At 40.8% G+C, this 15,678-nt stretch overlaps 1 protein-coding gene across 1 annotated transcript in view; it reads left to right on the top strand.

Annotated features, from left to right (window-relative positions):
• The window catches only part of MGST2 (microsomal glutathione S-transferase 2), a 35,864-nt gene that overhangs the window by 20,164 nt on the left and 22 nt on the right, over positions 1-15,678 (top strand). The window contains 3 exon segments of the mRNA XM_065878180.1: positions 13,141-13,211; positions 15,002-15,081; positions 15,570-15,678. Of these exon segments, the coding sequence (XP_065734252.1) occupies positions 13,141-13,211; positions 15,002-15,081; positions 15,570-15,678 (260 nt within the window).

Raw genomic sequence — 15,678 nt, forward strand, 5'->3', positions numbered from 1 at the left:
AGCCAGCTTACCCAAGTTACTAGCTCAGGGCCGCTTCTCTAGAGGCCCCATTCACTTCCTCTTCCCTTCCTCCAGGGAGGGCATTAGAGGTGACTCTTTCTAGAGTTTTGCAGTCTTTTGCCAGAATACACTCTTTGAAATTATGAAAATAGCAGCTATAATTTCATGGAGGGCCATTTCTTCATGGTATTGCTAAGGTTAGAAAATTCTATCTAGTCTAATTTGAGCACCTTGATCCCTTTAGATTAAAGGCTTTTATAAATTTAAAAAGTAGATCCAAGTAATAAATTGATCTTGTTGTAATTTAAATATATTTCCTCTGATTCTATATCCTCACTGGAAGAGAAGAATAGCTGCTGATGACCTCACTCTTTTTCATACACTTGAGGACCATTATTAAATGTCTTTCATCTGCTGTATTTGGAGGCTAGGTAGCAGAAATTCAGCTTCTTTTTTCAATCATTAAAAAATTTGGTGGTTCTCTTTAGACTAAAATTTTTCATATTATTTCTAAACCTGGAGCCTAGAAATGTACATAGTATCCCAACAATGGTTCCATCAGTTCTGGGTGAGGTAGAAGAATTGCCTCTTACTTCTTTCTTGTATGTACTCTATTTGCTTAATGCTGAATTATTAAGTTCCTGTTCCAGAATTAACCTGCCACAAGGCACAAGTAAACCCAATCATCATGAATCTGAGAACTCTTTAGAAATGTTAGCCTTTTCTTACTCTACTAGAGTTCTTCTTTTTCTTCTTCCCTTTTTTTTTTTTTTTTGCCATTTACTAACTCCTTATAGTCACTTTGAATCCTGAAATTAAAACTGTTGACCATAATACATGCCTAAAACCTGTGGAGAAAAGGAAAATTCACAATCGAGTAATTTTTCAAATATTCTGCAGCACCAGGATTATAGTAATGTGAGTCACCTACTTTTGTAGTAAGTACAAAAATGATAAATAATAGAGACAATAAACACATCTCCATTCTTATTACAAGTGTACCAATCTTAGACGTTAGCTGAAATCCCAAGATGTACTTTTTCACTGAGTTATAAAGGGCTTGGGTTCTCCAAGATGAGAGAGTGACTAAACGATGAGTCTTCAAACTCCACCCTCCTCTAAAACCCACCTTGTATTAGTCAGCTGGGGCCACTGAAACAAAATGCCATAGACTGGGTGGCTTTAATGACAGATATTTATTTTTCACAGTTTTGGAGGCTGCAAGTCTAAGATCAAGGTTCTGGCTGATTCTATTTCTGGTGAGAGCTTTCTTCTCTTGGCTTAATGTGTCCTCACATGGCCTTTCCTTGGTGGAGGGGTGGGAGAGGGAGAGAGGGAGAGGAGAGAGAGAGGGAGGGAGAGAGAGTCAGAGTCAGTCAGTCTGGCAGGTGTCAGAGAGCTCTCTGGTGTTTCTTCTTATAAGGGCACCAATCCTGTTGGATCAGGGCTCCACACTTCTGATCTCACGTAACCTTAATTACTTCCTTACTCCAAATACAGCCTCACTGAGGGGTTAGGGCTTCAGCATGTAAGTTTTGGAGAGACAAACATTTAGTCCACACCACCAACAAACAGCTTCTGTCACACAAGCTGGGTGATTCTCAGGTAGTCAGGGGATGAGAGGCAGCTAGAATTTGGATGAGCTGCCAGCCTCACTCCCTCATCTCCCCATCCTGTTCCTTATCAGCAGTACCACTGAAGTGCTAGTTAGATTTCATGCCCTCCTGCCATTAGCAGCAGCCTCCCTCCCGTGTCCCAGAGGGTTACTTGACAAGGGACAATTTAGATAGTTACAGATCTATATAAAAGGATTAGCTCCAGCAACCTCTCATCCCCAAGCCTTTTCTGAGCATATTAACCTGTTGCTCTGACCCTCCAGCCAATGTAATAATCCAGTGGTTTAATGTCACGGAAGTTTACCGTTTTTCTTGCTCACGTCAAGTCCTACATGGGTGCTCCTGGTTGGGTGGCCTTTCACATGGTCATTTAGGGACCAAGGTTTCTTCCATCTAAGAGTTTTGTCCCCATCCGGGTCCTCAGCATTGTCTCCATGCAACCAGTGCGTGGGGTGAGGGGAGCTTGGCACACCAGCTGCTTAGCCATCTGGCTCAGAAGTGACGTATGTCATTTCCCTTACTTTCCATTGGCAAGAAGTAGCCCCACTAAGATCCCAGGAGGCTGGGAAGTGTATCCCTGACTGGGCAGCTACTGCACAGCACCAGCTTCACACCATCCCTGTTGTCAGCCAGCCGCCTCTGCTATAGTAGGACGTGCAGATATTTTTTATTGGGGTTGTGCAATTAAAAAAAGTCAGAGACTAGGGTTTTAGGCACTGCCAGAACGCAATATGATTCTTTCTTTTCCAGTATGGGGTGAGCTTTATAGTACATACACTTAGTGACGGAGACAGGGCCCAAGCAGTGCTTAGTTTAGGACTACCTTCAGCGCTCCCAGCCTTCGGGTCCAGACAGGGATCTGCAGTGGTCACATGTCCTGATCCCCCAGGCCCAGGCTCCCTTGGAGTTGGGGACCGACGATGGGGGCTTTCAGTGGCTTTAAATATTCAATCTCCATGGGCTCCACTGGCCCATCTTCTAGGGTGACCAACTCTTTCCAGTTTGCCTGGGACTTTCCCAGTTTTAGCACTCCGATTTCTGTGTCCCAGGAAATCCCTCCGTTCCAGGCAAACCCCGATTGTCCTGGTTTAAAAAATCAAAGTCCCCCGTTCTGAAAACCTGTTCAGTCCAGGGCAAACCAGGATGGCTGGTCACCCCACTGTTCTTCCAGTAAAGACTCTTTCTGTTATTACCCCTGGGTGGAACTTGAGGCCCATGATGACATCTGCCTATAACAAAAGAGAAGCTTCTCCCTTATCTTTTTAAGGGAAGCTTAAATATCAAAGAGCACAGGATTATAGTGCAAAGAGGGCTCTCACCAGGGAATGAGTAGACAGACTCATTTTCCCTCAGCGTGGACACACAGGAAATGGGGCGGTCCAGCGATGGTCAGAACCAACATTACCCTCTGTTCCCACGCAAAGGGAAACTGACACAGCTGCTGCCAGCTGATTTCTGTCCCATTTCTGTCCCGTAGATTTTTCCTGAGGATCTCCTAGAATATAATCTGCCTTCATGTCCAAAAAGAGATCATCGATTATTTTCACTTTGGTTTTCCTGGCGAAGTGACTGTAATTAGTCACTGATAGGATTGTGCAGGACACATTTTCAGTGTTTGGTCCCGTTGAGTTAAACAATGTCTGTGGACAGCTCACTGTGAACAAGCTGCTCTGGAGCACATCCGGGCGTGGACCACTTAACGGTGCTGTGGGGTCTGCAGGGACCCGAAAGTGCTGGTGGTGGAAGGACATGGTCACGTGGTGGAGGAGGTGCGGGAGGTCAGACTGAGCAGCCGGAATGGGATTCCAGTTATTTTAAGGCCAAGCAATACCTCGTGTCTTCAGCAGGCAGCAGCAGGGAAGACCGTTTAGCAATAGCAGGGCCCCAGGCTCGCTGTCAGAGAATTGTTTTCAGTCTCTGAAAGGTGATAGTGGGACACATCTTCAGGGCTTAAGGCGGGTCGGTAAACAAGGGACCAGGAGAAAAGTACAACGAGCGCAGCTGGGACAGGAGGTCAGGGTGAGACCAACAGTGACTAACGGCTTATAGGGGACAAAGAGTCTCATTTCTTAGGAGAGGAGGGTGCAGAGGTATGGTACTAAACTGCCCACATCCACCAGGCTGTGCCCTCTGGGAGCACAAATGCAGTTACACTCACATCCCTGCCTGAGTCTCCGTGACTTCTAACTGCTCCCCCGGGACCTCGGCACCCCTTTCCTCCATCTTCTCAGTTACTTCCTGGAGCCCCCGGGCACATGGGCAGGGACAGCTCTGTTGCCTAGCAATTGAAGTGGGGGGCCATGCCACTGCCGTGCTCCAGCCCTCCGGTCCTGTGAGTTCGGGATCCCTCCCCAGGTCCTGGAGTCTTCCATGACTGCTCTCCGGATGCTCTTTGGTCTGTGGCAGAGGGAGGTGAGGGCTGTGGCTCTCTGCAGCTGTTTGGCACTTCTGTCTGAGGCATAGCACTGCAGACATCTGGAGTTTCACCAGTCCTTTCATGAAGACCGTCCTTCAGCTTTCAGCCTGGTCTCCATTCAGGTGTGAAACCCGTACCCTGGCTTGGGCAGGGGTGGGAAAGACCCCAGAACATCCTTCCGTTTTCCTCATTTCCTCTTTCCTTACTCTTTCTTGCCCAGAGGCCTGCTTCCTCTTGCAAATAAGAGACACAAAAGCACACCTGCTTCTCAGTGTGTGTGGGCGGATGCCCACAGGGGCCACAGACCCAAGGTTCTGCCTCTGCAGCTCAGTTTGGGCTTGGCTGGGATGCTTTTATATAATATCATCTGCCCCACATGCCTAGCCAAGGCTGCCAGTACAGTGGGGAGAAAAAACCTTCTAAATAGTTAGTCTTTATGAAGAATAATATGGACTGGTTTTGAGGGTGATTTTAAAAAATTTTTTTATTTATTTCTTTTGGCTGCGTTGGGTCTTTGTTGCTGCGTGTGGGCTTTCTCTAGTTACAGCGGGAGGGGGCTGCTCTTCGTTGAGGTGCGGTGGCTTCTCTTGTTGTGGAGCACAGGCTCTAGGCACGTGGGCTTCAGTAGTTGCAGCATGTGGGATCAGTTGTTGTGGCACGGGCTCTAGGGCGCCAGGCTTTGGTAGTTTTGGCACGCGGGCGCAATAGTTGTGGCTCGTGGGCTGTGGAGCGCAGGCTCAGTATAGTTGTGGCATATGGGCTTGGTTGCTCTCTGGCATGTGGGATCCTCCTGGACCAGGGACCGTGTCCCCTGCATTGGCAGGCGGATTCCCAACCACTGTGCCACCAGGGAAGTCTGAGGGTGATTTTTTATTTTAATTTTTTTCGAGGGTGATTTTTAAAAAAAATCTCATCATGGCTATTTTGTGTCGTATTGTGGAAGAACTTACCCCTTAAATTTTGGGATAATTTAAGGTGTTTTACAAGACTAGATAGAAGATGGGACAACTGTGTTTTGTTTCCGAAAAGGATAAAACTCATAGAAGAAGCCAAAGGGGATAATATCCTTGACATTGGGTGTGGAAAATAGAGGAACCTTCTGCTCCTGTTCTCTTTTACTTCATGGAAAACAGGTCCATGAATTTAGCCGAGGAAAAGGAAATGTTTTTTAACATAGCTGTAATCATTCTGACTGTTCACATTTGTAAAGTATCTTTTCACTTAACCTACCATAGGAACTCACAAACTTTAAAAGACGTTGGTAAAAAGGCAACCATCAGAAGCAAAATAATGCCAAGGATAGGAAATGGCAGAAAGACAAAGCTCAGTTATTTCCCTAAGAATGAGAAAGTTGTGGCTATGGTTTGTGAGGGTATCAGTGTCAGGCCCTGGACAAGATATTCCTTAGGTCGTTCCAGTGGCCTTTCAGGCCTTAAAAGCAACAGTAAAAAAAAATGAAGAGGAAAGCATTTGGCATTCGTATTCTGCATTTCTGGTGTGCCGAGGGTCTGATGGTCGCTCTTCTGGCTCTTAGAGAGCTGAGTGGGTGACATTACCGTTGTCATTGCCGGCTCAGGGTTAGAAAGGTCCACTCGTGCTTCTGACTCTGCACCAGCTGTGGTCTATATATGAGCGCTGAGTTATGCAGTTAGTTACGAAGCTTCCTTACGCAGCTTTAAGAGATGGCTGAATGATTAGCAGGGAGTTTTTTCTAATGTAGTTGAGTCAGAAACTAATAAGGTTGAGTTAACCCATCCACAATTTCCTGTAGATTTATGGAGAATGAGGAAAGAATTATGCTTTGTAATTAGGCTTTCTTCTCCTTTTCTTGAGTTAGAGATTTTTTTTCAGAGTTATTGAGGTATAATTGACAAAATTGTAAGATATTTAAAGTGTACAACATGATGATTTGATAAATGTATAATTTGTGAAAGGATTTCCCCCACTGAGTTAATTAATACATCCCTTACCTTACATATTTACCCTTTACATATTTAGTCTTTTTTTTCTTTTTTTTGGTGAGGGCACTTAAGTTCTACTCTCTTAGCATATTTCAATTATACAATAAAGTGTTATGAACTATAGTCACCATGTTATATATTAGATCCTCAGACCTCATTCCTTTAATAACTGAAAGTTTGTACCCTTTTATTAGGCTCTCCCTATTTTGCTCACCCTCAGGCCATGACACCTACCATTCTACTCTCTGTTTCTGTGAGTTCACCTTTTTTTTTTTTTTAAAGATTCTACATGTAAGTGATACCATGCACTATTTGTCTTTCTTTATCTGGCTTATTTCACTTAGCATAAGGCCCTGCTGGTTCATCCAGTTTGTCGCAAATGGCAGGATTTCCTTCTTTTTAAATGTTGAATAATATTTCATTACATATAGGTATATCACATTTTCTTTATCCATTCATCCACAGTTGGATACTTAGGTTGTTTCCATATCTTGGCTACTGTGAATAACACTGTAATCAAGATGAGAGTACAGATATCTCTTCAAGACGGTGATTTCATTTCCTTTGGATATATACACAGGAGTGGGATTGCTGGATCATATGGTAGTTCTAGTTTTAATTTTTTGAGGACCCTCCATACTGTTTTCCACAGTGGTCGTATCAGTTTACACTCTCATCAGTAGTGTATAAGGTTCCCTTTTCTCCAGGTTATTGCCAGCACTTGTTCCTTGGCTTTTTGATAATAGCCATTTTAACAAGTGTGAGGTGATATCTCACTGTGGTTTTGATTTGCATTCCGCTGATGATTAGAGTTGTTGAGCACCTTTTCAGGTACCCGTTGATCATTTATGTCTTTGGAAAAATGTCTTTTCAGGTTCTCTGCCCATTTTTTAATTGGGTTATTTGGTTTTCTCTGCTATTGAGTTGTATGTGTTCTTTGTGTATTTTGGGTAGTAACCCCCTATCAAATGTGTGGTTTTGCAAATACTTTTTCCCATTCCATAGATTGCCTTTTCATTTTGTTGGCAGTTTCCTTTGCTGTGAAGAAGGTTTTTAGTTTGATGTAGTCCCACTTGTTTTTTTGTGTTTTTTTTTTTTTGTGGTACACGGGCCTCTCACTGTTGCGGCCTCTCCCGTTGCGGAGCACAGGCTCTGGATGCGCCATGGCTCACGGGCCTAGCCGCTCCACGGCATGTGGGATCTTCCCAGACTGGGGCACGAACCCGTGTCCCCTGCATCGGCAGGCGGACTCTCAACCACTGAGCCACCAGGGAATCCCTATTTTTGTTTTTGTTGCCTTTGCTTTTAGGGCCAAATCCAAAAAATCATTGCCAAGGCCAATGTCAAGAATATTTTCCCCTATGTCTTCTTTTATGAGTTTTATGGTTTCAGGTCTTATGTTCAAGTCTTTAATCCATTTAGAGTTGATTTTTGTGTATGGTGTAAGACAGGGGTAGTTTCATTCTTTTGCATTTGGCTGTCCAGTGTTCTCAACACCATTTACTGAAGAGACTATCCTTTCCCCATTGTATATTCTTGGCTCCTTTGTAATAACTAATTGACCACATATGCATGGGTTTATTTCTGGCTCTCTATTCTGTTCCATTAATCTATGTGTCTGTTTTTATGCCAATACTATACTGTTTCAATTACTACAGCTTTGTAATATAATTTGAAATCAGGAAGTGCAATGCCTCCAGCTTTGTTCTTCTGTCTCAAGATTCCTTTAGTTATTCGTGTTCTTTTTTTGGTTCCATATGAAATTTAGGGGTTTTTCCTATTTCTGTGAAAAATGCCACTGGAATTTTGATAGGAATTGCATTGAATCTGTAGATTGCTTTGAGTATTATGGACATTTTAACAATCTTAATGCTTCCAGTTTATGAGCATGGAATACCTTTGCATTTATTTGTGTCTTTTTCAATTTCTTTCATCAATGTTTTGTAGTTTTCAGTCTTACAGGTCTTTACCTCCCTGATTAAATTTATTCCCAAATATTTTATTCATTTTGATGCAATTGTAAATGGGATTGTTTTCTTAATTTATCTTTCTGATAGTTCATTGTTGGTGTATACATACACAAATGATTTTCTACGTTGATTTTTTTTTAATTAATTTATTTTTGGCTGCATTGGGTCTTTGTTGTTGGGTATTCGTTGCTGTGTGCAGGCTTTCGCTAGTTGTGGTGAGCGGGGGCTTCTCTTCATTGTGGTACGCAGCCTTCTCATTGTGGTGGCTTCTCTTGTTTCAGAGCTCGGGCTCTAGGCACGCAGGCTTCAGTAGTTGTGGCACATGGGCTCAGTAGTTGTGGCTTGTGGGTTCTAGAGCACAGGTTCAGTAGTTGTGGCACATGGGTTTAGTTGCTGTGTGGCATGTGGGATCTTCCTGGACCAGGGCTCGAACCCATGTTCCCTGCATTGGCAGGCAGATTCTTAATCACTGTGCCACCAGGGAAGTTCTGTGTGTTGATTTTGTATCCTGCAACTTTACTGAACTTATTAGTTCTAACAGTTTTTTGGTGGAATCTTTAGGGGTTTTTATATCTAATGTCATCTGCAGAGACAATTTTACTTTTTCCTTTCTGATTTGGTTGCCTTTTATTTCTTTTGCTTGCTTAATTGCTAAGATTTCCAGTACTATGTTGAATAGGAGTGATGAGAGTAGGCACCCTTGTCTTGTTCCTGAGTTTTAGAGGAAAAGTTTCAGCTTTTTATTGTTGAGTATGATGTTAGCTGTGGGCGTGTCATACATGGCCTTTATTATGTTGAAGTGTGTTCCTTTTATACGCAGTTTATTGAGAGTTTTTATCATAATGGATGTTGAATTTTGGCAAATGCATTCTCTGCATCTATTGAGATGGTTATGTGATTTTTATCCTTCATTTTGTCAATGTGGTGTATCACATTGATTGATTTGTGTATGTTGAATCATCCTCGCATCCCTGGGATGAATCCCACTCGGTTGTGGTTGTGATCCTTTTAATATATTGTTGAATTCAGTTTGCTAAAATTTTGTTGTGAATTTTTGCATCTATGCTCATCAGGGATATTGACCTATAGTTTTCTTTTCTTGTAATGTCCTTGTCTGGCTTTGGTATCACAGTAATGCTGGCCTCACAAAATGAATTTGAAAGTATTCTCTCCTCTTATATTTTTTGGAAGGATTTGAGAAGGAATGGTATTAACTGTTGTTTCAGTATTTGGTAGAACTCACCAGTTGTGGTCTTGGTCTTTTCTTTGTCAGGATGTTTTTGATTACTGATTCAATCTCCTTACTAGTAATTGGTCAATTCAGATTTTCTATTTCTTCATGTTTCAGACTTTGTAGGTTGTATATTTCTAGGAATTTATCAATTTCCTTTAGGTTGTCTACTTTGTTGGTATATAATTGGTCATAATAGTTTCTTATGATCCTTAGTATTTCTGTGTGATCAATTGCAATGTCTCCTCTTTAATTTCTGATTTTATTTATTTGAGTCTTCTTTTTTTTCTTCTTGGTCTAGCTAAAGTTTTGTAAATTTTGCTTACCTTTTCAAAATATCAGTTTTTAGTTTCATTGATTTTTGTCTTTTTAGTCTCTATTTCATATTTTTTCTCTAACCTTTGCTTTTTCCTTTCTTCTACTAAGTTTGGGCTCAGTTTGTTCTTTTTCTAGTTCCTTGAAATGTAAATTTAGGTTGTTTATTTGAGATCTTTCTTTTTTTCTTAATGTAGGTATTTGTCACTATAAACTTCCCTCTAGAACTGCTTTTGCTGTGCTCCATAAGTTTTTGTATATTGTGTCCCCATTTTCATTTGTCTCAAGGTATTTTTTGATTTCCCTTTTGATGTTTTTCTTTGACTCGTGTTCAAGAACATGTTTTTAAATCTCCACATATACATGAATTTTCCAGTTTTCTTTTTGTAATTAATTTCTTGTTTCATACAGTTGTGGTCAGAGAAGATGCTTGATATGATTTCAATATTCTTGAGTTTATTTATTTTGTGATTTATCCTATTCCATATGCACTTGAGAACAAATGTCTGTTTTGCTGTTGTTAACTGGAATGTTCTGAATATGTCTGTTAGGTCTACTGGTCTAATGTGTAGTTTAAGCCCAATGTTTCCTTATTGATTTTCCATCTGGATGGTCTATTCATTGTTGAAAGTGGGGTATTGAAGTCTCCTACTCTTATTGTATTGCTGTCTGTTTCTCCCTTCAGATCTGTTAATATTTGCTTTATATATTTAGGTGCTCTAATGTTGGGTGCATAAATATTTACACTTGTCATATCTTCTTGATGAATTGATCCCTTTGTCATTATGTAATGACCATCTCTATATCTTGTTAAAGTGTTTGACTTAAAGTCTATTTTATCTGAATCTCTTTTAGGCAGCATATAGTTGGGTCTTATATTGTTTTATCCATTTAGCCACTGTGTGTTTTTTGATTGGAGACTTTAGTTCATTTACATTTAAAGTCATTATTGATAGGTGTGAACTTACTATTGACATCTTGTTAATTGTTTTCTGGCTGTTTTGTAATTCCTTTGTTCCTTTCTTGCTTTTTTCCTTTGTGATATGATGATTTTCTATAGTGCTATGCTTTGATTCCTTTTTCATTATCTTTTGTATATCTACTATAGACTTTTTTTTTTACTATAAACTTGCTTTGCAGTTACCAAGAAGCTTACATAAAACATCTTATCTTTATACAGTCCATCTTAAGCAGATAGCAACTTAACTTTGAATGCATTCAAAAGCTCTATATTTTTACAGTCCTTCCCCATTTTATGTTTTTGATGTCACAAATTGATATTTTTCAATATCGTATAGCTATTAATAAATTATTATTGTTTTGTTTTTAATACTCTTGTCTTTTAACCTTTATACTAGAGTTGTAAGTGACTTACCCACCATCACTGCAATATGAGAGAATTCTGAATTAAATTATATATTTACCTTTACTGGTGAGTTTTATACTTTCATATATTTTCATATTAGTAATTAGCATTCTTTCATTTCAACTTGAGGACCTATATTTTTTACATATGTCAGTATTTTTATTAATTTTTAAATAAAAATTTCAAAGGTTACTTTCCATTTACAGTTGTTACAAAATATTGGCTATATGCCCCACATTGTACAATACATCCTTGAGCCTATCTTACACCCAGTAGTTTGTACTTCCCACTCCCCGACTCCTCTGTTGCCCCCTCCCACACTGGTAATCACTAGTTTGTTCTCTATATCTCTGAGACTGCTTCTTTTTTTGTTATATTCACTAGTTTGTTGTAAATTCTTAGATTCCACATGTAAGTGATATCATACAGTATTTGTTTTTCTCTGAAGACCTCGCTTTAACATTTCTTATATCAAGTCTAGTGGTGATGAACTCCTTCGGATTTTGTTTCTAAAATTCTTTATCTCTTCAATTTTGAAGGACAACTTTGCAGGGTAGAGTATTCTTCGTTGGCAGTTTTTTCTTTCAGCACTTTGAGTATATCTTCCCACTCCCTTCTGGCTTGCAAAGTTTAAAATTGCTTCTTTGTTTGCTATGGTCCTGTGGGTCTCATGGATGCAAGCCCCACTGGCTTGCAGAACTAGGTGTTTTGGGGACCCAGCCCTCAGGTGGAAGTCTTAAAAGTTGGGGTGCTAGATATGCAATCTAAGCCCTTTGCTCCTCAGGGAGAAGCTGGGGGTTGAGGATTTTCTCCTGAATGTATTGTGCTGTGCCAGGGGTGGTTTTTATGATGAGAGTGTGTCTCAGCTTCTCCTGCTTATTTCATTGTGGCTACTATTTATTTATTTATTTATTGGCCATGCCACACGGCTTGCAGGATCTCAGTTCCCTGATCAGAGATCGAACCTGGGCCACGACAGTGAAAGTCTGGAATCCTAACCACTAGGCCACCAGGGAACTGCCAGTGTGGCTATTTTCTTATTCGCCTGATGTGTAGGAGTCACTCAGCTGACTTCTGGATTTCTTTCCGAGGGAATTGCTCTGTGTGTATCTGTACATTCGGTGCATCTGTGGGAGGAGGGAAGTTTGAGAGCCTCCATGTCACCATCTTGGTCACAAAAGAAAAGAAAACACCTTTTTTTTTTTCATTAAGAAAGAAAAGAGAAAAAAAAAAGGGGGAAGAAAAGAAGGAAGAATCATTCATGGTGACCTGGGTTAGAAGACTCAGCCTTCAAGAACCAGAATCAACCGTTTCTGGGTCAATTGCCTCATAACCTTACCTACTTAAGCTGTACGGCTTAAGGAAGCATGTAGGATCATTTCTAATCCTGTAGACTATGGCTCTTCCACCAGGATCAACTCAAAACCTCATTATGAATTACATTAAAGTTTTTTTTTCTGGTTGTGATGTTGTCAGGAAAGAGCTCAGCCAGCCTAACCAAGATCACTTGGGGGTGTAGCACAGGAAGGAAGATGAACGGAGTTCATCTTTTTTCCTTTTGCTAGGTGCAGATGAATTAACTATAGTTCCCAGAGAAGCATTCCCTTTCGCTTAAAATAGTGTCAAATTTTCCATCCAAGTCTTCTGTGAATAGAAGCTATTTGACTTGACATTAGGACAGAGCTTTGGAATCTGGAGATGACACAGACTACCTCTGTTTCTCTGCAAGGCATCCATCAGCTTGGGTTCTCAGTCTTTAGGTTTTTTTTCCTCCATAAAATGGGAATGAAATACACTCATTCCTTTATTTCAGGAGGCTTTAGGGGAATTATTTAAAAACCATTTTTAATGTGCTGAGTAACTCAAATGGAAGGCAACAGATGCAAGGGAATTCTGGGGAAGAAATCCATTTAATATGAATTGAGTAATTTTCTGGGTTATTTAGATAAGATACAGAATGATCTTTAGGCTCGGAATCAGGACCATCTCCAGGCCTGTCTTTTGGAAAAGAGCTACACTTCATTTCTATTGCTGGCAACTTACATGTAGGAGAGTGATTCTTAGCCCTGCTCTGAGGTTTAAAAAATGTTTGAGTCCCACCTTGAAAGACTAATTTTACCTGTAAGGACATTTATGCTCTTTAGGTTAATTCTTATAATTATTTTTGTAAGAAGAGGGTGCACATGTACCTATAGATGAAAACTCACTGCTTTGGTGTATAGTTTTTTTCATAAAATAACCCACGTCTTTATTTTCTTCCTGCAGACAAAACTGTGTGGAGTTTTACCCAATATTTATGATTACGTTGTGGATGGCTGGGTGGTATTTCAACTAAGGTAAGTTTAATGACGACCATGGTCCTTACAACTATTAAACAGCAGATACGCAACCAGACATCTACTGACCCTGGAAGTTGTTTTATACAAAATAAGCACTGTCTGTTTGCATCCAAGGACACTGCTGCAGACGGGCTAACTCTGGCGTCAGAGGATATCTTGGGTATCTTGTTGTAATTTGCACTCTTTCTCATCCAGAGTAGGTTGCCTGTTAACTGCCTTGAACAGTTCTCATTGGATTTCTGGGAGTAATGGATTAGATAGGGAGTTTCTAAACCGCAGCGTGCTCAGAACCTCTCCCCTTCCTCAGAGGCCAGGTGGCCCTTGCAACCCTTTCTCCTCCTGTTCTCATCCTTCGGGGCCCAGCACAAGCGTCACCCCCTCAGAGGGGCCTTCCCTGACCCTTCCTAAAGGCGGCCTCCTCCAGTTCCTGGCGGCCCATCCTCCTTCATTTCCTTCACAGCACGTTCAAGTCTATTTTTCTTCTTGTTTTCCCCTTTGTTGTCTGTCTTTGATGATAAACTCCATAAGGGCAGGGAGCTTGTATCTTTGTCACAGCTAACTCCAATCCTTAGAATAATACCTGGTATATAGTAGAAGCCAAAAAAAAAATGTTTATGACCTAATAAAATAAAGAATTTCATTTTATCCAGCGTATCAGAGTCCCACAGACAGACTTCTAGTCTTTCGAAGAGGGCTCTGACAATTTACATCTGTGAAGTGCTGAGGAAGCAGAGGGTCCCTAGTGTAGGGAAGATATTGAGAGTTTTCATTGGACTGGATGGCAGAATATAACCCCACATTTTACCTTTCTTTTAGGTAAAATTTGTATTTAGTGAAATGCACAAATCTTAAGTGTACCATCCGATGAGTTTTGACAAGTGTATACAGCTGTGTCACTCAAATCCCTATCAAGATATGGAACATGACAACCACTCAGAAAGTTTCCTCAGGTCCTTCCCAGTCCCTTTCAGAGGCAGACAATGCTCTGAATTTTTAAATCATAGTTTAGTTTTTTCCATTCTAGAACTTTCTATAATTGGAGTCATAGTATGTACTCTTGTGTAATGCTTCAGTCACTCAGCAAAATATTTTTGAGATTCACCATGCTGTTTGTTGCAAGTTGTCTGTTTCTTTTCCTCGCCAGCGGGCCTCTGTTGTATGGTTATCACAGTTTGGTTATCCATTCTCCTGTGGATAGGTTTCCAGGCTGTTCTCAGTGTTTGGCTATTATGAATAAAGCTGCAGTGACCATTCTGTACAAGTCTTTTTATGGACATCTGCTTCCATTTCTCTTGGGTAAATACACAGGAAAGGAAGGAATTGCTGGGTCAGAAAGTAATGTTTAGTTTTATAAGACACTACCAGAACTTTTCCCAAAGTGGCTGTACCATTTTGCATTCCCACCAATAATGTATGAGATTCCAACACCCCCAATATTTTATGCTTCAGTCTATTTAAAATTTCGCCCTTCTGGTGGGTGTGCAAGTGGTGTCACCTCGTTGTGGTTTTAAATTGCAGTTTTGCTGATATTGAATGATGTTGAATAATGTTGAAAAAATTTTCATGTGCGTATTGGTACATTTGTTTATCTTGCTATGTGAATTTTCTATTCAAATATTTTGCCCATTAAAAACATTAAGTTGTTTTTCTTTCCTTATTGGATTGCCAGAGCTCTGCACACAAGCCTTTTGTCAGATACACGTTCTGTGACTGTTGTCAATCTTCACACCGCGTTTTGAGAGGCTGCCATCATGTTCTGTGTCTTTTCTTTTTTTTTTCTCTATAGTTTTTTGATACTTGTCTAAGTCTGGTGTACATATACGTCCATCACCAGTATTTCTGGGGATACTCAGAAGCTGCTAAAAAAAAGGTAAGGAACACCCAAGAATTGTGTGTTTAGACAAAAAGTAGCAGGATGGAGTCTATATTAGCTTCCTGTTCCTGAGAGTATTATAGCACTGATGGCTGTGATGGCAGAAATGATCTACGTTGCCTGAGGCCAAGTCTCATCAGGTCCTCCACAACTAGGTGTGAGACAGGAAATTGCAAGGATAAAACTGTACACTAAGTGTGCACTCTTTTGACCACCACACTTTAAATCCTTGCAAACATTTTGCACTATCTCCCAAATTTACCAAGGAAATAATCCCTCCCAGCCTTGATAATCCTTTGAATGTTCAAAAGGAGCCACTTGACCTCTGTGGCTAGGCATCCTCTTTAATTTATCTGATGAATCAAAATTTTCAAATGGAAGTTCTGGGCAGTGTCCACAATGAGAGTTCTGCCCCAGGCTCCCCAGCTTCATCCCTGTAGCCCAGTTTATTTATCACCTCTCTCTCTCTCACATCCGCCTGCAGGATCACTGGTTTCCGGTTGAGTCTGGGGGTTTTGGCCTTGTTGACTGTCCTAAGCACCGTGGGGATTGCAAACAGCTTTCTGGATGAATACCTGGACTTCAATGTTG

This window comes from Phocoena phocoena, chromosome 5 (assembly GCF_963924675.1).
Source record: "Phocoena phocoena chromosome 5, mPhoPho1.1, whole genome shotgun sequence".
In the NCBI taxonomy this organism is placed as follows: Eukaryota; Metazoa; Chordata; class Mammalia; order Artiodactyla; family Phocoenidae; genus Phocoena; species Phocoena phocoena.